The sequence below is a fragment of the Mus pahari genome, chromosome 14 (assembly GCF_900095145.1).
Source record: "Mus pahari chromosome 14, PAHARI_EIJ_v1.1, whole genome shotgun sequence".
Classification (NCBI taxonomy): Eukaryota; Metazoa; Chordata; class Mammalia; order Rodentia; family Muridae; genus Mus; species Mus pahari.
The window spans coordinates 43,256,374-43,282,004 of NC_034603.1; the positions used below are offsets into that span (position 1 = coordinate 43,256,374).

The window sequence follows — 25,631 nt, forward strand, 5'->3', positions numbered from 1 at the left end:
ATATATATATATATATATATATATATATATATATATATATATATTCCCTGTAATCCCAGCACTCAGAAGTCTGAAGCAAGAGTGAGACTCTCAAAAAACAAAAGTTACTGTCCAGCCTGTTGGGGCTGGGTAGGTCTCTAATATCAGCATGTCGGGGTCAGAAGAAGCATAAGGATCACACATTAGATGTCAGCCTGTGTCACACACTGAGGTAGCAAGTGTAGGATCAATAGTAACAAAAGCAGGCTGGAGGCAGGAGGATCACAACACAGCAAGTCTGAGGCTAGCCTGGGCTACATGGAGGCACTGTCAATGATTCTCCTCCCACACAAAGAGGCAACAAGTTTGGTTTAGAACAAAGAATGGGTCTAGGGATACAGAGCAATAGTAGAGAGCTGGCCCAGCATGCACTAAACCCCGGTTTCGAACACCAGAAAGGTCAGGGAGCAAAATGTAGAGCAAGACACTATACCGCATAATTCATAGTATTTAAAACAACCTGAGTCAAAATGTAAGCAAACAACACAAACTCGGTCTGTCCTAAGAATGAGTAAGAATGTATTGCCGTCTTTTTCTGTTTTCTTTTTTTATAAAGATTTATTTATTTATTTATTTATTTATTTATTATACATAAGTACACTGTAGCTGTCTTCTGACACTCCAGAAGAGGGAGTCAGATCTCATTAGGGATGGTTGCGAGCCACCATGTGGTTGCTGGGATTTGAACTCAGGACCTTCAGAAGAGCAGTCAGTGCTCCTAACCGCTGAGCCATCTCTCCAGCCCCTTCCTTGTCTTCTTGCTTGCTTCCTTCCTTTTTTTCTTTTGTTTTGTTTGATTTGGTCTTGGTGTGGGTTCTAATCTTTTGTGGCTTAGGCTGACCTCAAACTCCTGAGCCTCCTGCCTCCACCTCCCAAGCCCAGGTACCACAGGAGTCACACAGCGCCTCCCCACCCCTTTTCTTTGATATTTTTGAGACAGGGTCTCATTCTGTAACCCAGACTGGCCTGGGACTCACTATATAACCCAGGCAATCTTTCCTCCTCTGCTTCCTGAGTGCTGGGATTTCAGGTCCAAGCTGCAGCCCCCAGTTTGTAGTAACCATCCTCCCCACACCCCGCCACCAATGCTACTCAGAATCAGACAAACTGATTTTTTTTTTTTGAAGACAAGGTCTTTTTGTGTATCTTAGGCCACTGCTCACTTGGCAGAGGTCTCCCCGCCTCTACCTCCCTCCAGAGTGCTGGAATTGTGACCGTGGACCACCACACCCAGCTCAGCTAAACTGATTTTGTGATTACCCTTTCTCTCTGACAATGGATCCCAGAAGATCAAGCATCAGCAGAGAGGAATCAAGTCCCTTTGAGCATCACTGGAAAGTCAAGATGAGTTAATCCTGAAACTATCCATCATGATGTGATGAAATAATTTCTATTTTCTTTATCTTTTCATTTATTTATTTTTTGAATTTTTTTTTAAAAAAATCCTTATTTCTATTTTACACATGTGAGTGTTTTCCCACCATGTATGTCTGAGCACTAAATGCATGCAGAGTCCAGAGGAGGACACCAGGTCCCCTAGAGTTGGAGTTATATACAACTGTAAGTCACCATGTGGGTGCTGGAAACTGAACTCTATACCAACAATGGTTTTCAACCTTACTAAAGCATCTATCCTTTTTTTTTTTTTTTTTTTTTTTTTTATTATTCGAGACAGGGTTTCTCTGTATAGCCTGGGCTGTCCAGGGTTCATCTTTTGGTTGTTGTTACTGTTTTAAGACAGTGTCTTTCTCACTGTCAATCCCTGCTGTACTTGAGCTCACTCTGTAGAGCAGGCTTGTCTGGAACTCAGAAATCCTCCTGCCTCTGCCTCCCAAGTGCTGGGATTAAAGGTGTGCGCCACCACGCCCGGCCTTTTTTTTTTTTAGCTTTCACCCTTTAATACAGTTATTCCTCATGATGTGAGGAATAAAATTATCCTCATTGCTACTTCATAACTGTAATTTTACTACCATTATGAATTGTGATGTAAATATCTGGTATGCAGGCTATCTGATATGTGACTCTTGTGAAAGGGTCTATTAATGCCCTTAGAGGGGTCGTGACCCACAGGCTGAGAACCACTGTTGCTCTACAAGGACAGCAGCTGTTCCTTACTATTGAGCCATCTCTCCAGCACCTATGTGCTTCTTTTTGAGACAAGATCTCCACATAGATCGGGTTGACTTCAAACTCAGAGATCTGCCTGCATCTGCCTCTGCCCTGTTACATGATTTTTCTGGTGCTGGAATTAAAGACCTGTGCCATAACCGCCAGAATTATTTGTCTCTTAAAAAGACAGAATCTGGGGCTGGTGAGATGACTCAGCGGGTAAGAGCACTTGACTGCTCTTCCAAAGGTCCTGAGTTCAAATCCCAGCAACCACATGGTGGCTCACAACCATCTGTAATGGGATCTGATGTGTGTCTGAAGACAGCTAGAGTGTACTCACATACATAAAATAAATAAATCTTTAAAAAAAGAAAGAAAAAAGACAGAATTTTGGATGGCTGGAAAGATGGCTCAGCAGCAAAGAGCACTGGCTGCCCTGGAAAAGAACTAGGGTTTGAGTCTCAGCACACACATGATGGAGCGAAATCATCTGGAACTCCAGTTTCAGGAGAGCTGAAGCCCTCTTTCTGCTTCCTTAGTCACCAGGCTCTCAAGTGGTGTACAGACATATATGCAAGCACATTACTCATACACATTTAAAAGAAGGAGGAGGAGGAGGCAGAGAAGGGGGAGGAGGAGGAGGAAGGGGTTTCTACTGGCTTCAAAAGCTATACCGTGTGTGTGTTCAAGAAAACTGTACACTCTTTCATTATAGTTAAACTAATTTACCCTTAAAAATTAAATAAAAAGGGAAAGGGTCTCTGAAGGCTCCCCAAGCTAGTCTCAAACTCCTGTGCTCAAGTGGCTCTCCTCTCACAGCCTCCTGAGCCGTTTCTTATGTGACATTGTATCCCTGTCCTCAGCCACTCCGACCTCAGAGATAGTGTGGCATAGGAAACAGAGTAGAGAAAGGGGGAGCAAGAGGGCTGAGTGGGAGGGAAGTGAGGGGTGGGAGGTAATGTGGCTGCTCTGGCTGAGCTGGTGACTCCCGGCATCCTTTGTGAACCCAGGGAAGGATGAGTCACAGAGCAAGGAGTCAGGAGTAAGCTAGAGACCTGGGATTCCCTCAGAGACCATCTACCTAGCCTTTCCAGTGTACAACACAGAGAAACTGAGGTTGTAGCCTGAGTGGTCCATCTGTGACCCAGATTTCTCCAGTGCCCCGAGATCTGACAATGTGGGCCGTTCACAGGCTGGAAGTTATGGCTCTCCGTCTGATCCCAGGGCTCCCATGATCCCTTTCTCTTGCTAGCTGTGGCCACTGTGAGCCGAATGCCACATGTTCTCCAGTCACAGGCAACTGTGAGTCCTGCAAGCCGGGCTGGAACGGGACTCAGTGCAAACAGCCATGTCCTGCGGGCACCTTCGGTGAGAGGTGCACTGGGCAGTGTCCCCGCTGCCGGCTTGGGGAGCCCTGTCAAGCGGAAACTGGGCATTGCCAGCGCTGCGACCCTGGTTGGCTGGGGCACAGGTGAGGGAGGGGCTACCTTGCTCTGAGCACATTTTTCTCCTCCACACCTCCTCTAAGCTGTTCCTTCCCAGAGGACCTTCACTTCCATAAAGTTTACATTCACCCAGCTCAGGGACTGCCTTCTGGCCGGGCTGAGGGGAAAAGGAGGTTCTGGGGGGCTCTGGGAAGGGTGTACATCTAGCTGCTTCCTCCTTAATCCTTTCCTTATCCCTCAGGGACCTGTAGTTTGTCACCCACTTGGGTTTGGCTCTAGCTTCAAGCTCTCACTTGAGCTTTCTGGTAGGGGAATGGCCCTTTTGGGACCCCCATGTCCAGGAAGATGGAAAATGTTGTGGGACCTTCCTGCCCTCCCAATTCTGAGTCGTGCTTCCCTCGTGTAACCTCAGGTGTGAGAACCCTTGTCCCCTTGGTACCTTTGGGAAGGGCTGCAGCTCTACCTGCCCCGCCTGTGTTCAGGGGACTTGCGATGCGGTGACTGGGGAATGTGTCTGCAGTGCTGGCTACTGGGGGACCAGGTAAGGACGAGGCCTTGGGGGACACAGGATTATGGGAGATGAGGTTAGACTTCTGTGTAATGTTTCTTAAACCCTGAGTCTCTCCACTTACGAGAAACCCTCTCTCCCACCCTGTAATGGGGTGTTAGTTCTCCTGTGTGGGGTGACATCTTCTGAGGAAACTCAGGGGTTAATCTAAAAGGACTAAAAAAATAAATGAAACTTTTTAAAAGGAAAGAAAAAAACTAAAAGAAATAATTTTTAAATTTATTTATTTATTTATTTTATGTATATGAGTACACCATTGCTCTCTTCAGACCCACCAGAAGAGGGCATTAGACCCTACTGAAGATGGTTGTGAGCCATCATGTGGTTGCTGGGATTTGAACTCAGGACCTCTGGAAGAGCAGTCAGTGCTCTTAACCACTGAGCTATCTTTCTAGCCCCCTAAAAATAATTCTTGTTTTGTTTTGTTTTGTTTTGTTTTGAGACAGGGTTTCTCTGTGTAGCCTTGGCTGTCCTGGAACTCACTCTGTAGACCAGACTGGCCTCGAACTCAGAAATCTGCCTGCCTCTGCCTCCCAAGTACTAGGATTAAAGGTGTGCGCCACCACTGCCCGGCTTAAAAATAATTCTTAAAGGGAAAGAAAAATATCTGGAGAAAAAAAAAAAGGAGCCGGGCGTGGTGGCACATGCCTTTAATCCCAGCACCCGGGAGGCAGAGGCAGGCGAATTTCTGAGTTCGAGGCCAGCCTGGTCTACAGAGTGAGTTCCAGGACAGCCAGGGCCCCTGTCTCAAAAAACCAAAACCAAACCAAAACAAACAAACAAACAAACAAAAAAAGGAGCTGGTGTCTCATTCAGATGAGGATTTGCTTAGGGGTGGGACCCGGATCCCACTGACGCCCCTCTAGTTCTTCAGGTATCAAGCAGTCAGAGACTCCAGGCAGGTGTCTATGTAAAGAACAGCACACAGGGTCGTGTGAAGGAGACCTGTTTTATAAAGAAAGAGATGGAGGTCCGGGGAGTTAGTGGCAGGGCTGATCTTGATGCAAGGCATCTTGCTTCTCCCACATTGAGGCTGGGGGATGAGGGCTGTCACCCAAAGTCTCTACAGCGAAGCACTCTCAACACTACAGGGCCACTTAGGATGTGACTGAGAAGTCAGCAAGGTCTCCCAGCAGAACCCAGGGGCAGTACCCAGAAGTCACTTTACCTTCCCCTCTGCAGTGCCTTTCTTTAGCCTGCCTTTCCTGTTATGTACCCCTAGCTGCAACAGTTCCTGCCCATCTGGCTTCCACGGAAGCAACTGCTCTATCCCCTGCCAATGTCCAGAGGGGCTCTGCCACCCTGTGTCTGGGGCCTGCCAGCTGGGTAAGTGCGGGGAACACGGAGGAACATTTGGTCATTTCCACGGGCTGCAGGAAAGGAGCGGGCACACTCCAGAGACGGGAGCCTCAAAGGCCCCGAATACGTGACCATCTCCCGTGTCCCTAGGCCGTCATGGTAAGAACGCCCTCATTGTGGGCATCCTGGTACCTCTGCTGCTGCTCCTCATGGGCATCGTCTGCTGTGCCTACTGCTGCTCAGGAACCCGACTGGACCCCAAGGACAGGTAAACACTGGCTGTTATGCATGTTCCTCTGGGAGTGGGGAAGGGCTGAACTTGTCACTCTTCAGGGAGTGACACAGACTAAAGCCTGGAAACTGCATGTTTCCCTGAGGAGGAAGTGTCTGAGTCACATGGATGTGAGCAGGGGTACTGGGTGGCAGGGGTCTCAGAGTCAAACCTGTGGCCGAAGGCTGAGCTCGTCGTGATAGCACTGCGAGGGCTGGGACAGAGGAGAACCCACACTGCTCAGCAGAGAAGGGAAGAGACGAGATTTCAAACCGTCAGGAAAGGGAGGGACAGAGAGGTCCGAGCCGTGGTTTTGCAGAGGGTACAACCTGAGGAGCAGATTATGGAGGAAGGAGCAGCGAGACTCAGGAGTTCATCCTCGCGTCTCTTGGTCCCTTGGACACATCACAGCGCGGACGTCTGGAATAGGGAATGTGGTGATGGGGTTCATTTCTTCAATTTACGAAGATGCTGAGGCTCAAGGGGTCTCAGCTGCTCTAGGCTCACACAGAGGCCCTGCCTGGCCTTTTGGATTCTCTGCCCAGTGTTCTTTCTCCCCCTTCATGCTAGGAATGAGAGCCGGGGCTTGCTCATGCTAAGCAAGTGCTCTACCACTGAGCTCACCCGCACACAGCCTTGTTTGCTTGCTTGCTTTGTAATAAAATACCTCACTGTGTAGCTCAGGCTGTCATGAAGTGGCTGTCTCCATTCCTCAGCCCCTGGAGTGCTAGGAGTCTAGGAATGTGTCACCATATTAGACCCTGATCCTTGATTCGGTCCGCTGTGCAGTGGGGCATTCATAATGAGCATATCAGCCTACCCTCTACCCTCTAGAAGAAGATGAGGACTTGTCCAAGACTGTCAGAGGACTCTGACAGACTGTCACCCCAGTTTGGAGATGCAGTAGAGTGGGTGGCAAAGAGTAGTATTCGGCCAGGATGAGAGTCCTAAGAGCTACATTTTTGAGAAAACATTGCAGGTCTTAGTACTTGGTTCTGGGCCGTGCCAAACCTTCTGTCAGATTTACAACTGAGGCCAAGAAAAGTGAAATCAGAGCCGACATGGTGACCCAGACCTGCCTGTCTCTATCTAGAGCAGCGGTTCTCAGCCTTCCTAATGCTGTGTGACTCTTTGATACAGTTCCTCCTGTTGTGGTGACACTCTCCGCCCCTACCATGAAATGATTTTTTTTTTCATTGCCATTTCACAACTGTAACTTTGCTACTGTTATGAATCATAATGCAAATATTTGGAGACAGAAGTTTGCTAAAGGGATCGCGGCCCACAGGTTCAGTGATGTGGAGCTCGGCTGCCTTCTGTGACTTAGATTTTGGACTCCATGTTTTGGATTTTATTCTGTCATAAATATGCAGAGCCACCGAAGTAGATGTGGTCACCTGACACATCCTGCCAGTCTGACATGGGTTTCCTTAGGTCTTGTACACTGATCACCCTCTCTCTGCCACCCTCTCAGGCCTGAGAGAAATGGGGCTGCCCTTTTCAGAATGAAGCAGCAGGTGTGGGGGGCCCTCACCAACCTGGGCTCGGCACTGCCCTGTGGCTCCCTCAGTAACTACAAGCTACCCTGGGTAACAGGTAAGTGGGCCTGGGAATCAGGGACAGGGGTCTAGGGCTAAGGGGGGACGAGGCTTCCCATGAGGCCCCACACCTGACCTGAACCCCTGCAGTTTCTCATCACGATCCGGAGGTCCCCTTCAACCACAGCTTCATCGAGCCCCCCTCTGCCGGCTGGGCCTCTGACGACTCCTTCTCTTCCGATCCTGACTCTGGAGAAGAGGACGAAGCTCATGCCTACTTCGTGCCACCTCGAGAAGGTAGCCTTGCCCACCACGGTGGCACCTTCCGTGTGCCTTTGGCAGATGCCTATCTGAGCTTATTTTCTTCCACTTGCTGTTTCTGGCTCTCAGACCAAGTTCAGAACAAAGAGACATCCTGTCCTCACCAAGCTTGTAGTGAACAGCAAAAAGGACAATGTCACACTGGGTATGGTGGCACACGCCTTTAATCCCAGCATTTGGGAGACAGAGGCAGGTGGATCTTTGTGAATTTGAGGTCAAGGCCAGCTTGGTCTACATAGTGAGTTCCAGGAGAGCCAGGAGTGTGTAAAGGGGCCCTGTCTCAAAATAAATAGATAGATAGATAGATAGATAGATAGATAGATGGATAGATAGATAGATATGTAAAAAGATATGCCACCTGACAGTAGAGGACAGAATGGGTCATCATTGTTAAAATTCCTTCCCAGAGGGAGATATAACCAACCTCTACCCCTTCTCCTAAAATGAAGGTCCCAACACACAGAGGCACAATGCCACCAAAGCTCGTTCTGGGAACCAATGAGTTTATTAGGTTTTCATAGAAAGCATAGGCAAAGGGCTATTTACAGGGTACAGGCACTCCTCCCAGCAACTGGCCACATCTAGAAGGCCTTCACCCATAGGGATGTGGGCTTACCCAGCCATATGATGGAGCCTTCTTCTCCTGTATATTCTGCAGCTTATATACTCTGGCCCCTCCCCATAGGCCTCATGCAATTAAGGTAGAGTTGCATGCAACAGGTCATGGGGAGGGCTGGAGGCTCAGGTAAATGCCTCCTAACTCAGCTTTCCATGGGGGGGTGGGGAGGGCGGGGAAACAGTCAGCAAACCCAGCTGGGAGAATCTTTTTCCAAGTGCACGGTGGACACTCCAACATGGCAGTTGCCAGGCTCAGAGGACAGCCACAACTGCCATGCTTTAGTGGGGCATGCGAACAAAAAGGAGAAACTCTGAAGCTACCCATGCCCGAGGTAACAGGGCTTAAGGAATGTGCCTGTTAGTAATAGTTGTGCCTAGCCGCATCAGTAGGAATTGGCCAGGGGAAAATTCGGCAGCAGTGATGGTGTTTTGGAGAAAACGCAGTGTGCATTTTCAAAGCAAGGTAAAGTAAAGAGAAAAGCATAAAGGAGAGGTGTTTCCTACACAGCCTCTCCCCTGCCTCACTCTTCCCTGCCACATCGTGAGGCCTCTGGAAAGATTCTGCACCCCAGGTAGATTAGAGCAGTGTACCCAGCTGAAGTTCCTGTTTTCTCCCCTGCCAGAGACGGTCCCTATGGCCCAAGAAGAATCACCAGAAGCCAGCCTTCCTGGAGGCTCCTTCCCTTCCCCTGAGGACGCCTCCACACCATTCCCCATCCCACGCACCTCCAGCCTGGCGAGGGCTAAGAGGCCATCCGTCTCCTTTGCTGAAGGCACGAAGTTTGCACCACAGAATGGCCGAAGCTCTGGGGATCTCTCCAGCCCCATACGAAAACCCAAGAGACTCTCCAGAGGTGCTCAGCCACGCCCTGAAGGGCAGGAGGCGGAGGAGTCTACAGGCCCAGAGCAAGCGAACACAGAGGAGGATGCTCCTACAGCCACAAGCTCTGGAGATGCTGCCGCTAGTCACGGCCAACTTCCACCTGGTAGCCGGATGGTGGCTGAGTGTGTAGAGACCAGCGATGGAGGCATCCAGGAGAGCTCGGGATCTGTGGCCACTATCTATATGCTAGCAGGGACACCCCAGAAACCTGAGGGTCCTGTCTGGTCTGTCTTTCGTCGTTTGGGAAACTACCAGAAAGATCAGGCGGCCCCCAAGGTAAAGAGTGCTATCCCTAAGCCTTTGCGCCGATCTCTGGGTCGGAACCAGGCCAGCGCTGGCTCAGCTCCAGGTACCGTGCTCTCCGGGGCCATGGAGTCCACCGCAGTTAGGCCAGAGGAAACACCCAGAGGTCTGGGAGATGGCATTGAGAGCTCAGGGACTGTCCAAGAGCCAGACGCTGGAGGCAGTTCCCTGGATCAGGGTTCCCAGAAGCAGGCCGAAGAGAAGGAGCAAGAGGAGCCCCTGTATGAGAATGTTGTGCCCCTGTCCGGGCCGCCACAGCACTAAGGATCTTGAGTTTGGTGAGTGGGAAAACTGGATGGGGATGCAGGGAGAGCGGGATGCTGAAGCTGCCGTGGACCAGATTGGGCTTTGCGCCTGAAAATAATGCCATAACTGTGACAGACTAAACAGGAACTCTGCCGTGAAAGAGGCAAGGGTTAGAGGCCAGCTGGTTGTGGCTCTGGCCCTGGTGGTGTCCCTCGGTGGCACTGGAAGGCCTGAGCGGAGACCCTGTGTAACAGGGTCAGAGGAAGGAGGAGACAGCTACAGGGCTTTTTCTCCATTGTTGTTGTTCTGAATTCCATCCCGAGACTATTCTTTCTATCACTTCAAAACATTTTTTTTTTCTGAACTGGAAATAACCTAAATGTTTGATGATAAAGATTGATTAAACAAATATTTCTTTTAGAAAATTTATTAATTTATTTGGGGAGAGGGCATGTACCACAACCTGCAAGTGGAGGTCAGTGGTCAATTCTCGGTGGTCCCTTCATCACCTCGTGAGTCTAGAGATGGAACTGGGGCCTGTGACGTAAGTGGTTCTAACCATCTCACTACCATCCTTTTTTGAGGCAGGGTCTCTCTCACAGCCCGAGCTGCTCTCAGACATGCTTTTGTGGCTGAGACTGCCCTTGAGTTTATGACCCTCTTGGGTCTACTTCCTCAGTGCTGGCCTGAACCTCCCGAGGTGTCTGTTTTCACAGGGCTCCATGCATGGTTAGGCAAGCATGCTACCAACTGAGCTACACATCAGCTCAGCCAAACAAGAGATTTCTAACGGTTGGTTTCTACACAGTGGCTAGATACATTATTCAAAAATATTTGCTAGGAGGATCTGGAGAGGTGGCTCAGGGGGCGAGAGCACTGACTGCTCCTCCAGAGGAGCGGGGTTTGTTTCCCAGCAACCCCATGGTGGCTCACAGCCTGGCCTCTTGAGGACATCGGGTGTGAAGCTGCTTACAGAACACTCATACATGCAAACACACATGCATATGAAATACACTTAAAGATTTAAGAACTTGGTGTGTGAGAGGATAAAGTCATTCACAGGTCAGAGAGCACAGCGCAGTTCCTACCACCTATTGCTGTTTCCATGGTGCTGGAGATGGGGCTCAGGTTCTCACTCCTACTTGGCAATTTTTTTTCTTTTAATGCCAGGCTGTGATGGCGCACACCTTTGATCCTAACACTTGGGAGGCAGAGGCAGGCAGATCTCTTTGAGTTTTGAGGTCAGCTTGGTCTACAGAGTGGATTCCAGGACAGCCAGGGCTACACAGAGAAACCCTGTCTCAAAAACAAAACAAACAACCTAACTAAAAAGATCATTTGCTGCTTTTGAGGAGGACCAAGTTTGCTTCTTGTCTTGGCAACTCTAGTTCCAGATGACTTACATACATTTAGTCAGAACACTTGTAAACTTTAAAGAAGATATCTTTGGCCGGGCAGTGGTGGCGCATGCCTTTAATCCCAGCACTCGGGAGGCAGAGGCAGGCGGATTTCTGAGTTCGAGGCCAGCTTGGTCTACAGAGTGAGTTCCAGGACAGCCAGGGCTACACAGAGAAACCCTGTTTCAAAAACAAACAAACAAAACCAAAAAAAGATATCTTTGTGCTATGTTCATTCTAAGGTAGGGATTCTTTTCAGACCTTTGAAGTGGCTGCATTTTCTACATATTATCTGATTATATTAAATTCTTTTTGTTTTTGAAATAGCCTTGTTCTGTAGTTTAGGCCGATCTGGATCTCAATATCCATCCTAGGCAGCCCTGGAACCCAAGGCAATCTACTTGTGCCTGTTCTCCTGAGTGTTGGGACTATAGATGTGAGCCACCAGCCCTGGCTTACAGTCCTCCTTTAAAAACAAGATGAGACAAAACAAAAACGGGGGTGTAGCTGGGTGATGGTGGCCCATGCCTTTAATCCCAGCACTTGGAAAACAGAGACAATCTCTGAGTTTGAGGCCAGCCTGTTCTAAAGAGTGAGTTTCAGGACAGCCTGGTCTACACAGAGAAACCCTGCCTTGAAAAAAAAAAAAAAAACAAATTAGCCAAATAAAGATCAGGGTCTCACTGGATAACCCAGGTTGGCACTAGCCAGGAACTCTGTGTAGACTGGGCTGGCCTTGAATTTAAAGAAATGTGCCTGCCTCTACCTCCTTGGTGCTGAGATTAAATGTGTGTGATCATGCCTGGCTTGGACTCACAATTTCAGATGGGGCAGCATTCATCCTTCTGCTGATTTGTAAGTGCCTTTTCTATATTAAGGATATGCTCTCCTCAATCCGATTGGCTTTATTTACTTTTTGTGTGCAGTATACACATACATATATGCGTGCCTCTTACACTTTTCCTGACCTCTCTTCTGATGGTCTGTTGAGCCTTCTGTTGTTTTCATGTGGCAAGGCTGTCCTTTAACTTCAGTTCCTCCTGACTTATTTAAGACTTGCCAAAAGTCCTGGAAGTCTAGCCTGGGCACTCTCAATTTAAAAAGAATAAGAATAAAGGCTGAGCTGGGCGGTGGTGGCGCACGCCTTTAATCCCAGAACTCGGGAGGCAGAGGCAGGTGGATTTCTGAGTTCGAGGCCAGCCTGGTTTACAGAGTGAGTTCCAGGACAGCCAGGGCTACAGAGAAACCCTGTCTCGAAAAAACAAAACAAAAACAAAAACAAAAACAAAAAACAAAACTGGGGGACTAGAGAGATGGCTGAGCTTCTTGTTTCATTTGACCAAGCCACCTAACCCCTCAGTTTTTCATCTGGAATGTAAGGATAATGGCTGTATCCAGAGCTGTTGTAGGGATGGAGTGGCACGCACGCGGTGTAAAAGCACCCAGTATGAGAGTTCAGCTATCAATAAAAGGCAGTTACCACTGATCCTCCCACCATCTATCTAGCACCCTGTGATCTTCCGTCCTTGAACCCAGTGCTTTTCACTTGCTCGTGTGTTTTTCTTCCAGGACTCATATTGGGTACCTAGGACGGAGGCATGTCTGCCCCCAAGGAATTCAGAGCCAGTAGAAAATGGGGATACAGATTATAAGGCATTAAAGTCAGCAGACAAAGAAAGCAAAAAGCAATATAGAGAGTGGCTAGGGAAGGCTTCCCAGAGGAGGTGCTGTCCAAGAAAGGGCACAAAGCCAGAGCCACAGCAGTCCTCCAGAGGGAACCATCCAGGACCGGGAGGAGGAAAAGGCTGTTGTGTAGGAAGAGGCATGGTTCAGTCAGTTGGGGAACTTGAACTTTATCTTGAAGAACAAGGTAAAGAGTTTTCTGCGGAATCTAGCAATAGGTCAGGTTTATCAAGGTCAGGTTTACATTTCCCACAATCCACCGCGGAGTAGATATGTGATGCACAGATTGCTGGATGAGTAGTTGTGTCCCAGGGACAAAAAGGGGCAGATAAGATAAACAGAACACCAGGTTATACTGGTGCAGTAGGGACGGGGGGGGGGGGGGGGAAGGGCAAGGCTCACAGTAGAGATCCTAACTATTCTGTTAAATGTTAAGTTCACAGTGTCTAAGTATCATTAGATGTTATTAGCTCAGTAGGGTGTCTTTGGGCTCCCTAGCACGAGACGGCAGAGGCCAGCCTGGATTACATAGCGAGTTACAGGATAGCCAGAGCTACATAGTGAGATCCTGTCTCAACACTTCCAAACACACATACAATCTGAGGGAAAAGGGAGCCACAATTTTAAGGGGGGGAAGGAACATTTTAGATATATGTCTGGAGAAGGTCCTCAAGCAAATTGCTTAGGAAAAGGATTGAAGGACTTAATCTATTGGCAGGTGGTAGGTCCAATTTGGAGCTTATGAGATTTCTGCACAGTAGGTCCTCAGGCTCCAAACCCACCAGCAAGCCTAGACCAGGACTGGGAGAGCATGCACTAGCAGGACGGCTGGCTAAGGTCTTGGGCACCAGGGGGTGCACTCGAGCTGAGGGAAGCTGAGCCAGGCTGCTGGGGACTCCCTCAGCCCTAAAGCAAGCCGGCTCTGGAAGTGTGTGGAGAATCTGAGGGATACCGAGTGTTTTCTGAGGGTAGGCTAGTGCCTCTTGTCAGGGAGACTCAGCCGGACAGCTAAATCTTTCGAGCTGAGGCTCCATCCCACGTCCAGGCAGGGCCTCAGAGCAGCGCAGCTCCGCTGATGATACAGAAAGGAAGGAGCTCTTTGGACCCCTAGCGATCTATCGCGCTCTCCAAAGCCAGACTTAGACTAGGTGCTCGGGATTGCTCACAGCATGAAAAAAGGTGGAAGAGAGAGTGTGCCAGCCACATGAAAGAGTCGTTTGGGAAAGGAGGAGGGCAGGGCATGCCAAGGTGACCGGCCTGAACACTGACCGGTCTCTGAGGGTACCGAGAAAAGAGGGCACAGGATGGGGATGGTGACAACTGAATGGATGACCAGGGGCGTCTCAGTCCGAAATCCTGACGACAGATCCTTAAGGGACACCGATTAAAGACCAGGCAGGAGGCACCTGAGGGCAAGAACCCGATGAGTCAGGAGGTCTAGCAGGGATGCGGTAATGATGCCAGGACCTGGGTCGGGGTGTTCTGATACCCGTAGACAGCGCCTGGATAGGACAACGGGGACTAGGCAGCGAGGAACCCGGACACAAAGCCCAAGGAGCAGGCCGGGAAATACAGCACAAAAGGGTGGCAGTGGCCTGCGGAGCTGGAGCATCCGGCCCTGGTTCTCTCCGGGCGAGAACGGTGGTCTATACTGCGGGCCGAACCGCACGGTGCTGGAGCCCAGCTCGCTGTGGACCAAGACTCCCTGAAACGCAGACCCAGGAACTTGACAATGACAAGGAAGAGGGCAACGAGAAGGGCGTGGGGCGATGCCCGCGGGGGTCACCAGGTCGAGGGGCACTCCAGTTTAACTGGGTAGAGCCGGGCCTGCCCGAGCCGCCCCCCAGCCCCCCCATCCCTCTTGTTTGTCTCCAAGTCCGGCCGGAACCGGCTTCTGCTCGCCGGGGGGCGGGCGGGTAACTGCTGATTGGCCGACGCCTGTTTCCAGCCCCACTCGGCCAATCAACGGGCGGCAGTGTTTTTCATCTTAGGATAGGAATAAAAGGGCTGGAAATAAAGGGGACAGAAAAGGCGCCGGGCGGGCCCGACACACACTGGTAGGAGCCGGGTGAGCTGGACTCCCAGGATCCGGGCCTCAGACGAGGGTGCGAGAACCTGAAGCCGCTCGCAGGCAGGGGTCGGAGGGAAGGAAGGTGCATGCTTGTCAGAGGGACGACACCGGGACGGGATCCGCTATTATGGAAACGGGCGAATTGCCGCGGTAACAGCCCGGCACGGGGGTCGCGCGGTTGGCTCGCGCCGCCGGTTTGAACCGGCTTCGCCTCTCCCATGCGGGGTTCGCGTGGCGGTAGCGCCTAGCGACCTAAACACTAACCAATGGCGCGGCAGTTCCTGTGCGGTCCCGCCAATGAATGCGCCGTGGGCGGGCCGTTCCGGGGCTCCCTGTGCTGATTTTGTGGTTGGAGGAGCAAGCACTAAGGAAAGGGTCTCGAGTGCGGGCGGGAGGGAGCCTGTCAGGGTCCCTGGGAGTGGCAGCTCTCAGGTGTGCCTCTGCTCAGGTGACCTTACTGCGAGCTGCCTCCCTTTCCGGCCCCCAAAGTGGCTGTTCAGTCTTGCTTGGGATCAGGACCAGCTCCACGTCCTTGAGCATAATTAGCCCTTTTCCAGCTGCCATGCCTCAGTTTACCTCCGAGTGAACTAAGGGAGAAGCTTTTCCTCTTGGCCAGCGGGGCTCCACTGTGGCCTAAGGTAGCGTTACCAGGCAGCTGCGGGTACGGGGGTGGCCCAGGTCCCTGACAGGGCTAGGGTTCTCTTCTTTCGCGACGTGCACCTATAGCCTGGGCTGCAAGGGGCTGACAGGCTAGTCGCTGTGCGCCAGCGGCCACACGGGTTGGGTTAGAGCCACCGCTGAAGCTGAGGTCTGCGCGCAGGTGTCTGCAGAGCCGGAGCCCGGCCACCGCCACACCGCACCATGGCGCCCACCCTGGCCACTGCCCATCGGCGCCGCTGGTGGATGGCCTGCACCGCTGTGTTGGAAAACCTCCTCTTCTCGGCAGTCCTCCTGGGCTGGGGTTCGCTGCTCATCATGCTCAAGTCGGAAGGCTTTTACTCCTACCTGTGTACGAAGCCAGGTGAGATGGGCGCCTCCATCAGGGGCAAGGTTCCTGGAGTGTTGGGTCTTTGGGAGAGGGCGGTTGGTGGTGAAGATGTAAGCCAGCTCTGCGTGCTTGCTGCACAGCGCCTCGAAATGCCAAAAAGCCCATTTGCCCCTCTGGGTGCGGATCATTATCATCGTCCCTGTTTGTGGATGGAGAAACTGAGGCTGGGACAAGTCTTCCGTTTGCCCAAGCTGCAGACTAATAGACTGGTGCGTGCAGTCAGGAACGTCGCTGGCCTTCTGGTCTTCCAGGGCCTGCAGCACTGCTTGCCTTGCAAAAAAACATGTGTAAGAAAGAGGAACTCTCATAGGCCGGGGTGCAGCAGGGGAGAGGAAGTGGCTTCGCCTCCACCCGAAGGAAGGTTCATCTAGACCTACATGTTTTTAAGTCAGGCCATTATGGAGTCCCATTAAAGGCTTGCCAAGAGAGAATTTCTTGTCTATTTTTTGCTGCTTTATGATTCTCCGAAGGCCATTTCCTCTCCTGAACTGTGAGAACATCTCAGTGGCTTTCAAAACATCATAGGGAGGAAGAGGAAGGGAGACAGTGGTGGAAAGATGCTTAGACTCTCCAGGCAGGCTGAGGCTGGCCCACACTACCCCCACCCTTCCTCCTGCCACTCCTGTCTTCATACCCTGGTCTCTGTAGGGTCATCAGTGGGGCCGAGTCAGCTGCCGGCCTCTCCCCTTCTGAGGCATCCTTGGTAAGAACTGCTTCTTGCCTTTGTCTCTTGTCTTTGCCCCACCCCGTACCTCAGTCTTGTTTGATGGAGCTGGCCCAGGCTTGACTCTGTAGGTCACTCCATGCATGTGTTTTTTATTTATAGAGTCCTATTCATTCATTTTTTTTTTTTACTTTAAATTTTTTCTTACACTTATTTATTCATTTTATGGGGAGGTGGGCGCAGAACTGGATGACAGAGGACTGCTGTGGGTGACAGAGGACTGCCTTTGGTTGTTGACACTCTTTTTCCACTATGTGAATTTATGAGGTCAAACTCAGGATGACAGACTTGGTGGCAAGAGGTTCAACGCCCTGAGTGTCATCTCTAAGAAATGGGCTTGCTATTTATTTTCTTTTCTTTTCAAAATAGGGTTTCTCTGTGTAGCCCTGTCTGTCCTGGAACTCGCCCCATAGACCAAGCTTGCCTCAAACTCAAGGATCCACCTGCCTCTGCCTCCTGAGTCCTGGGATCAAGGCTTGCACCATTATTGCTGGGCTCTAATCATCTTTTTTTTTTTTTTTTTTTTCCGAGACAAGGTTTCTCTGTGTAACCTTGGCTGTCCTGGAACTCACTCTGTAGACCAGGCTGTCCTGGAACTCAGAAATCTGCCTGTCTCTCCCTCCTAAGTGCTGGGATCAAAGATGTGCACCACCACTGCCCGGCTCTCCGGCTCTAAAGATTTTTTTTGTCTGTAAGCTTGTTTGGTCTTTTGTTCTTCACACAGGATTTTGCTAAGTAGCCCAGGCTAGCCTTTAATTTGTATCATTCCATCTCATTCTCCTGAGTGATGGGCTGACAAGCCTGTACTGCCTCACCCAGCCTCTCATTCTTCGCAGGAAGGGAAAGCCTTGGACCCACTCCCACTGCCTGGACCCGAGTCAGTCAGTCTTCGCTTCCCTTCTCTGTTTTTTGTTTTTTGTTTTTTGTTTTTCCGAGACAAGGTTTCTCTGTGTAGCCCTGGCTGTCCTGGAACTCACTCTGTAGAGCAGGCTGGCCTGGAACTCAGAAATCCACCTGTCTCTGCCTCCCGAGTGCTGGGATTAAAGGCGTGCGCCACCACGCCCGGCTTGCTTCCCTTCTCTGATCTACCCAGAGGATCCTTAGTGTACAGAGCTTAGCAGGAGAGGATAAAGGTGGGAGAAAGGGAGGGATCAAAGGCCACCTGGGAGAGGGCAGAAAGCCTATCATTTATAACCAACCTTTAGCCTTTAGCACTCAAAAATATTTCCTAATAGCCTAAGGGTTCTTGGCAGGTCTTTCCCCACATCAGCAAGAAATCTTGAGAGACTGAGAGCAAGACCTTGTTCCCTGACCAAGCTTTCTCTTTTGCTTCAGGGATGTCAGGAGATTAAAGGTCCCTCTGAAAGGAACAGGTGGGAGTGTTGGCTCTCTTCTCCCTTTGTTACAGGATACACTGGGGATTTAAAAAACAGAAAGAAAACAGACAACAGACAGACAAACAGGCTCAGGCAAAACTTTTAGTACCTCATCCCGAGGTCAGGTTTTTTTCTTTTCTTTTTTCTTTTTTTCTTCTTCTTCTTCTTCTTCTTCTTCTTCTTCTTCTTCTTCTTCTTCTTCTTCTTCTTCTTCTTCTTCTTCTTCTTCTTCTTCTTCTTCTTTTTTTATTCATGGCACTGGTGACATCAGATTGTCCACTTTTACACAATGTCTCAGATGGCATGGGCACCCTGGGGGTGGGAACTGTTTTCCTGGGGAAACCCTGTCCTCTTCCTTCCTTTGGGTGAGGGGAGTCCAGGGATTTCGCCAGCTGAGCACTGAGTTGTTATTTAAGCCCTCAAGAGACTTGACAGGTCACTCCTCCAAACCAGAGTGAAGGGGAAAGAGTCAGGGTCACGGGTTGAACATCAACTTCTTATCCCGTGCCTTTGCTCCTGTGTCTGATTTGGGCTTTTCTGATTAGCTGGCAAACGCGCTGACCTAGCATCCTTAGCTGGGGAAGCCTGCTGATTCTACACAGCTTATCTCTCCAGCCTCCTGGCTGTGTGGAGTCCCGGGAACCTGTTGACTTTTGGGGCCAGAAACCTCTGCGCTTCCTTGACTGGGAGTGTCTGGTAAAGCTAAGGTCAAGGTTTGCAGTGTGGCCGAACATCATCAGCCCCGGTGCGTGGCTAAGTTGAAATTGATCCCTTTAGGCCTTTAAGGAGCTGACCTGTACACAGCTGATGGAGTGTCGAATGTCACAGCTTTTTGTTGCCTTTAAGATTGATGGTGTGAATTCATTCCCCGAAGGAAATTTGCCTGAACCTGTTGAAAGGTTTGGGACTCTAGCCAGAATCCCGCTACAGACACGGTGTGGTGTTGGGTTCCAGTTTGGTGGTGTGGAGAGAGGACATGAGTCCCTTACCTCTCTGTGGCCTGGCAGCTTGCTTCGCTTTTTCTGTCTCATGGACAGGGGCTAGGGAGCTGGGCCTGGGCAGTTAATGAGTTTTGTGTAATAATACATTCCTGATGATGGCAACTAGAGACCTCTCTTGTCCTTCTGGTGTGAGGAAGACAATTGTGTAGTCTGGGAAGAGTGGGGGGGTTTCCCAAGCTAAGTCCCTTGGCTTCTATATTATATGGCCACCATAGAGTTCACCTGGCATGACCTCTTCCCTTGGTTTGTTGTTGTTGTTGTTGATGATGTTTGGCGGATTGGGGGTTGTTTTGTGACAGGGTTTCATCATGTAACTCTGGCTGGCCTGGTATTCGCTGTGTCGATCCACTTGCCTCTGCCTCCTTGAGCCGGGGCGGGGGGTGGTGGTGGAAATAAGACCAACGGTGGGGATCTGGTTGTGCCCAAGTTGTCCAAGTAGGAGACCTCGCTCCCTAAACCTTTTTTTTTTTTTTTTTGGTTTTTCGAGACAGGGTTTCTCTGTGTAGCCCTGGATGTCCTGAAACTCACTCTGTAGAACAGGCTGGCCTCGAACTCAGAAATTCACCTGCCTTTGCCTCCCAAGTGCTGGGATTAAAGGCACGTGCCACCACTGCCTGGCGACCTCCTTAAAGTTAAGGCAAAAGCTTAGAGGGTACTGAAGGCTGAGCTGGTGTCGGTGGAGAGCCAGAGTAGGCTATACCTACACCTCAGAGGGGAAGACAGAAAGGACTGGTGCCAAGGGAGCTAATGACTGGGCAGGTAGGAGGGCTGGGTGACAAGGAAAACTGGATTTTATTCCCAAGGCCGGAAAGAAGCCCAGGAGGCAGAGGACTGCCAGAATTCAGTGAACCTCTCAGAGGCTCTTGTGAATGCTTGCTCCATGCTGGGTGTGAATGTGGGTGGAGCGAGGACTGAAGGCAGAAAGTCCCAGGGCCCCTGCTAGACCTCAGCCTAGCTCTGAACAGGATCTTAGGTGGGCCCTGCTATGTGTGTGCCTGAGAATGCTCTCACATCTATGGACACGTGTGTGCAAGTGTAAGTCGGTGCCAGGATTCTTCTTCAGTCACTCTCTAGTCCCCACTCCCCACTCCCCACCCCAGATAGGGTTGCTCTGTGTGTTCTTGGCTATCCTGGAACTAGCTATGTAGACCAGGCTAGCTTCAAACTCACAGCCTGCCTCTGCCTTTCAGTGCTGGGATTAAAGGCGTGCATCACCGTCGCCTGCTTCATGGACATTTTATTTATTTATTAATTATTATAAGTAAGTACACTGTAGCTGTCTTCAGACACTCCAGAAGAGGGAGTCAGATTCCATTATGGGTGGTTGTGAGCCACCATGTGGTTGCTAGGATTTGAACTCAGGACTTTCAGAAGAGCAGTCAGTGCTCTTACCCACTGAGCCATCTCACTGCCCACCATGGACACTTTTATTTATTGAGGCAGGGTCTCTTACTGAGCTCAGAGCTCACAGCTTTTCCATGGGTTCTGGGGATCAGACACTAGTGCTCAGTGTTTGCATAGAGAACACTTAATTCTCCGGCCTCCATTCTGTGTTCCTGGCCCTCACCCTGACAGCAAGAAGCAAGACCCTCACCTCTTTCTGGAGGACTCACTGTGTAGACCAGGCTGGCCTTGAACTGCCTCAGCCTCCGGAGTGCGGTGATGACAGTTGTGAACCACTTCCCTGGACTTGTTTTAACTTCTCCCATCCCGTTTGCTGTTTTATTTATTGTTTTCAATGCTAGGGATCAAACGCGGACCTTCACACCGTGCCGGTTCTACCACTTAGCTATACCTTTATTTAGCTTACCCCTAGTTTATTTTGAATTCAGAAAAAATCCAAAAGAAACAGTAAGGGGGCTAAGAGCTTGTACCCACAGCCTCTAAGAACCTCTCACAAAGAGTACCCTTGGCTGTCCCCACCACCCTCACCCTCTCATGACCTGGTTTCCCTTCCAGACATCTGTCGGCCTATTTTGTTTTAGTGTCTCACGAAGGTCCTATCTGCTAGGGTTGGCTTTCCATGCCTTTGTGAGGGAGCGGAGGGACGGCCCCATTCTCACCAGGCGATAGGAAGAGCCTCCGGTGGTGCCCAACTCTTTCCCAGCTTTGTTCTCTCAGCACCGTCAGAGTCTCCGGCTCTGGCAGCCTCCATTCGAGCCAGGCTCCACAAGACCTTCCACAAGATGCACACCTGCTCCCTAATGCTGTGGGTGGAATATGGAATCAGACTGAGATGGCACTTGGTGGCCGAGGAATGCCTTCTACAGAACACAGGGGCCAAGTACCCACAGGCTGCCTGCAGGAGGCTACTGCTGCTGGACCTCCATGAGAGGGCTGGCCCAGTGGTACTCTCCGAGTCTGGCCTCCTGCTTGCTCTGTGGCTCAGGCGACCTCTCACCCACATCTCTCCTGCTGAGCTGACATGCTGCTTCCTGTTGCCGGATAGACTAAGGATGGAAGAGAGGCAGGGGATGCTGGGGCAGGTACCCTCAGGAGGGCTGGCCAGGGGTCAGCACCATGGAGGGGAGGGGCTCAGGCACCAGCCAGAGAAAGGACCGCTGAGGAACTTAGGGGGTGTCTCCATCTGTGGGCCTCTTTGTTTCCTTAGCACTATCAGGGAGGTGTTCTGGAGTTCCCCACTCTCTTTGTTTGTCTGGGGTGAGAGGGGGGCTCTCTCTGACCCTAGAGAAGTCAAGGGGAGCCCTGAGTGGGGTCACAGAGCCCTCATGCCTCCTCTGCCTTCTCTGTTGAGATTTTGTTTGTGAGGGAGCCAACAGTACAGGGCATTGTTCTCCCTTCCTGGCCCTGGCAGCCGAGCCCTATTCTCAGCACACTGGCACACCAGTTTCTTGCCTGTCTTCTTGTTTGCCCTCCCTGGCAGGGCTAGCCCCGGCTGCCCTGGCTGCTTCATGGCGGCACCTGTTTAATAAACAGGTGCAGGGGAGACCCAAACAGGCTGGCCTGAGCTGGGTTGGCGCCGGCTGCACTCTAGACTGAGCAGGGGACACCGTGGGGCTTGACACTCCAAGTGTTGGTCCCTCGCCTGGCTTTCTGTGGACAAGTGGGAGGAGAGAAGACAGGCGCAGCCTGGGTGTGAGTGGGCGCCAATTGGGACCGAGCTGATTTGTGTGGTTTATTGTTAACACAAGTCTAAGCTCCTGGAAGGAGCTCCTCCCTATGTCAGAGACACTCAGACTCCCCAGAGAAAAGAGGCCCTATCTAGTCACCTAACTCCCAGGTCACTTGCTGCTAGACAGCACTTGCTGAAGGCAAGTGAGCAGAGGCCTGGTGGCCCTGTTGGCAGAGATTTTAGAACAGATACTGGTGGCTTGAAGCATTGGTACCTGCTCCTGGGCGTAGTGACATTAGCATAAATGAAAGAAGGCTAGACACCCTTCCTTCTGCTCCAGGCCCTCTCCTGGGAAACCCTGTGTCTAGTTGCAGACTGAACAGACCATCTCATAACTTCAGATAGCCCGTCCTCGTGTGCATACTCGTACCGTGTTGGGAGCCTGCCAGCGCCTTGGGATTTAATCTTTTAAATTATATTCAGTTATTTGTGTGTGTGCGTGCGCACACACATGTGTGCGTGTCAGTGTGAATGAGCGAGCATGAACCACAGTGTACATGTGGTAGTCAGTGAACAGTTTGCACGAGTTGGTTCTTTGCTTCCACCTTAGGGTCCAGGGGATCAAACTCACACTGTCAGGCCTGGTGGCAAGGGCCTTTATCTGCTGACCCACATCACTGGCCCTGTTTAGGATTAAAAAAAAATTTTTTTTTTAAGATTTATTTTATTTGTACAAATGTTCTACCCAAATTTATTTATTATTTATTTATTTATAAGATTTATTTATTATTATAAATAAGTACACTACAACTATCTTCAGACACACCGGAAGAGAGAGTCAGATCTCATTACGGATGGTTGCGAGCCACCATGTGGTTGTGGGATTTGAACTCAGGACCTTCAGAAGAACAGTCCGTGCTCTTAACTGCTGAGCCATCTCTCCAGCCTCCAAATATATTTATGTATAACACATTTGTGCCTGGTACCATTGGAGGTGAGAAGAAAGCATTGAATCCTATGGAGCTAGAATTTCAGTGATTGTGAGCCACCATGGGGGTGCTGGGAACTGAACCTAAGTTCTCTGCAAGGGCAACAAGTGCTCTAACCACGGAGCCATCTCTCCAGCTCTCAGCACTTTATTTTTATTATACTGCAATGCTGAACTCAAGACCTGGTACTGTAGTCGGGCGTGGTGACGCACGCCTTTAATCCCAGCACTTGGGAGGCAGAGGCAGGCAGATTTCTGAGTTGGAGGCCAGCCTGGTCTACAAAGTGAGTTCCAGGACAGCCAGGGCTACACAGAGAAACCCTGTCTCAAAAAAACAAAAAAAAACAAAAAAAAAAAAAACAAAAAAAAGAAGAGTCATGGATGAACTCTGGGGGACAGTGTCTCTCAATAGGCTATACTGGCCTTGTGCCACCCCCCCCCCAAAAAAAAAAGGAGTTCACGGCTATTGAAGTAACTGACTGCAGACCCTTGGTGGCCACGGTCAGGTCTCTCAGCGGCCCTCCTCCACCTGCCCACTGTATCTCATCTGTGCTGGCTGCCCCATCCCTGGATGATGCCGAGGAATGCTCGTTGCTGGGCGGAGGCCCTTTCCCCTCACTGCAGGTCCTGTTCTGCTGGCAGGGTGGACCCCGAAACCAGCCTCTCCCCTCCCAGGAGCTGCCTCACACCTGCCAGCCACAGGAACACATGGGACCAGTGGGCTCCGAGAACCCTGTTTGCCATGTGTTTTGGCTGTCGGTGTGGAGGATGTGTTGGAAAGGGGATTGACGGTGGCAGGGGCAGGAGTCTGGCCTGAAAGGTTTTGTTTGTGTGAGTGGTCAGGCTGTTAGCCTGTGGCTCTGATCTCCCTAAATCCCTCTGTCTTCAGCTTGGTTCTGCATGTCCTATTTCCATATCCATCTTGATCCTTTTGGCCACTGGCATCTGGTTCACTGTTTCCACTCACTCGGTAAACAACTAAGGGGGTCAGGGCCCACGGAGCTAACACTACACAGTAGCCAGAAGACAATTCCTAGCCTAAGACTCGGCCCAGGATGAACTAAGAACACACCCGTACGGTCTATCACATGCTGATCCAGCACTGTGTGCCTTGGTACTGTGAGAAGCTGCCGTGCTATTAACCCACCCCCATCTGAGCCCCAGGAAGGCCCACGAGCAAAAGCACACATTTGTTATTTGCCACATGCTCTGTCTGCCTGTTGGGAGCTCTAGAATGCTGTGGGCTTTTTCTCATTACCGTCTCCAAAGCTCTAGGGGTATATGCTATCATCACATTGTGTCTAGGTCACAGATAAGGAAACCAGCAGAGCATGACCAAGTCACATTTCCAACAAGATGCAGGGGAAGGGGAGTTAGAGGCAGGTCGGCCATTGTGGTTAGTCACCCCACCTGCTTTCTTTTTCAGTTACCTTGAGTGTCTCTGAGAGGCCCCAAGCAGGCTTTGTAGACCTCAGCTGAGCTGCCCTGGCAGCCAGAGGGCAGGGAGGCAGGGAGGCAGGCAGGCAGTCTGAGGAAGAGTTCCTCTGGCTCTTTGGTGGAGCGTCAGAGCTAATCAGTAAGCTTGCTTCTGCAGGATTAGTCAGTGCCACCTAAGGAGCGGTACCAGTCCAGTTCCCAGCTTGGCCCCCACCCTCCACCCTGCAGGACTTCTCCTTGTGTTGTTTTGACCCTGGCTGAACTTTTTGGTGGGGGCACTTATGTATGCCACATATGGCTGACGCAGCAGGCAATGGGTTTCATCACGGGGGGGGGGGGCAGTAAGAGAGGCACCTGTCAGGAAATCAAAGGAAATAACTCTGTGCCACTAACAAAGCAAAAATTCACGCAGGGAGTTTATCTAAGTGGCAGGTATAGTTTGCCTTTTATACATGCGGACCTGAGTTAGGTCCCCACTCCCTCAAAAAACGGGATGGAAACTCCAACCCCTTAGTTCTGACTTAAGTATATAGTGGTGGGAAATGACATGTGTATGCTGCGATTGGGAAGTATAGGCTCAATAAGTTTGCCCAGATTGGCTGAGGAAGAACCTGGTGTTCTGGAGAGACCAGCACCTTGTCTTTCCAAGCCCTTCTTTACACTGGCTGTGTGTGTGTTTCTGTGGACAGAACTACTGAGAATGTTTGAGGCAGCCTGAGGCTCCACAGCCAAGGCTAGACCCTGAGGTACTGTTACTAGGTGTAGAGTGTAGGATACTCTAGAATAGAAATCATGCTGGCCTTGAATTCTTGGAGATCCATCCCGAGTTCTGGGATTAAAGGCATGCACCTCTACTACCTGGCAGAAATCACATCATCTTTTTGAGACAAGGTCTCCCTCTGGAGCCCAGGTGGCCTTGTGTATGTCCATGGGTATGCTCATGCCCACTGCATGTATGTATGTGCACATATGTACATAAACATATGGAGATAGCCCTAGGTGTTCCTTTGGGAGCCATCTACCTTGGATTTGTTTGTTTGAGACAGGGTCTCTCAGTAGCCTAGAATTTACCAAGTAAGGTTAGGTTGGCCAACCACTGAGGGTCAAGGATCCACTTTTCTCTGTCTCCTCTACTTGACACCAGCTTCGTGTCTCTCCTCTCCTCTCCTCTCCTCTCCTCTCCTCTCCTCTCC

General features: G+C 50.6%; 2 protein-coding genes across 8 annotated transcripts in view; both read left to right on the forward strand.

The window, feature by feature from the left end:
* The window catches only part of Scarf1 (scavenger receptor class F member 1), a 13,016-nt gene extending 2,951 nt beyond the window's left edge, over nt 1-10,065 (forward strand). The window contains exons 5-11 of one of the 4 annotated variants that reach the window (XM_021213355.2): nt 3,401-3,619; nt 4,006-4,134; nt 5,384-5,487; nt 5,611-5,728; nt 7,206-7,327; nt 7,420-7,566; nt 8,832-10,065. In XM_021213355.2, the coding sequence (XP_021069014.1) occupies nt 3,401-3,619; nt 4,006-4,134; nt 5,384-5,487; nt 5,611-5,728; nt 7,206-7,327; nt 7,420-7,566; nt 8,832-9,658 (1,666 nt within the window). In that variant the 3' untranslated portion in view covers nt 9,659-10,065. The remainder of the gene's footprint in view (nt 1-3,400; nt 3,620-4,005; nt 4,135-5,383; nt 5,488-5,610; nt 5,729-7,205; nt 7,328-7,419; nt 7,567-8,831) is intronic. The other 3 variants (XM_029546570.1, XM_029546568.1, XM_029546569.1) reach the window with 3 other exon arrangements.
* A 4,685-nt stretch (nt 10,066-14,750) lies between these two features.
* The window catches only part of Slc43a2 (solute carrier family 43 member 2), a 43,921-nt gene continuing 33,040 nt past the window's right edge, over nt 14,751-25,631 (forward strand). Inside the window, exons 1-2 of one of the 4 annotated variants that reach the window (XM_021212108.1) lie at nt 14,751-14,825; nt 15,612-15,812. In XM_021212108.1, the coding sequence (XP_021067767.1) occupies nt 15,653-15,812 (160 nt within the window). In that variant the 5' untranslated portion in view covers nt 14,751-14,825; nt 15,612-15,652. Of the gene's footprint in view, nt 14,874-15,125; nt 15,430-15,611; nt 15,813-25,631 lie in introns of those variants that run through there. The other 3 variants (XM_029546194.1, XM_029546193.1, XM_021212107.2) reach the window with 3 other exon arrangements.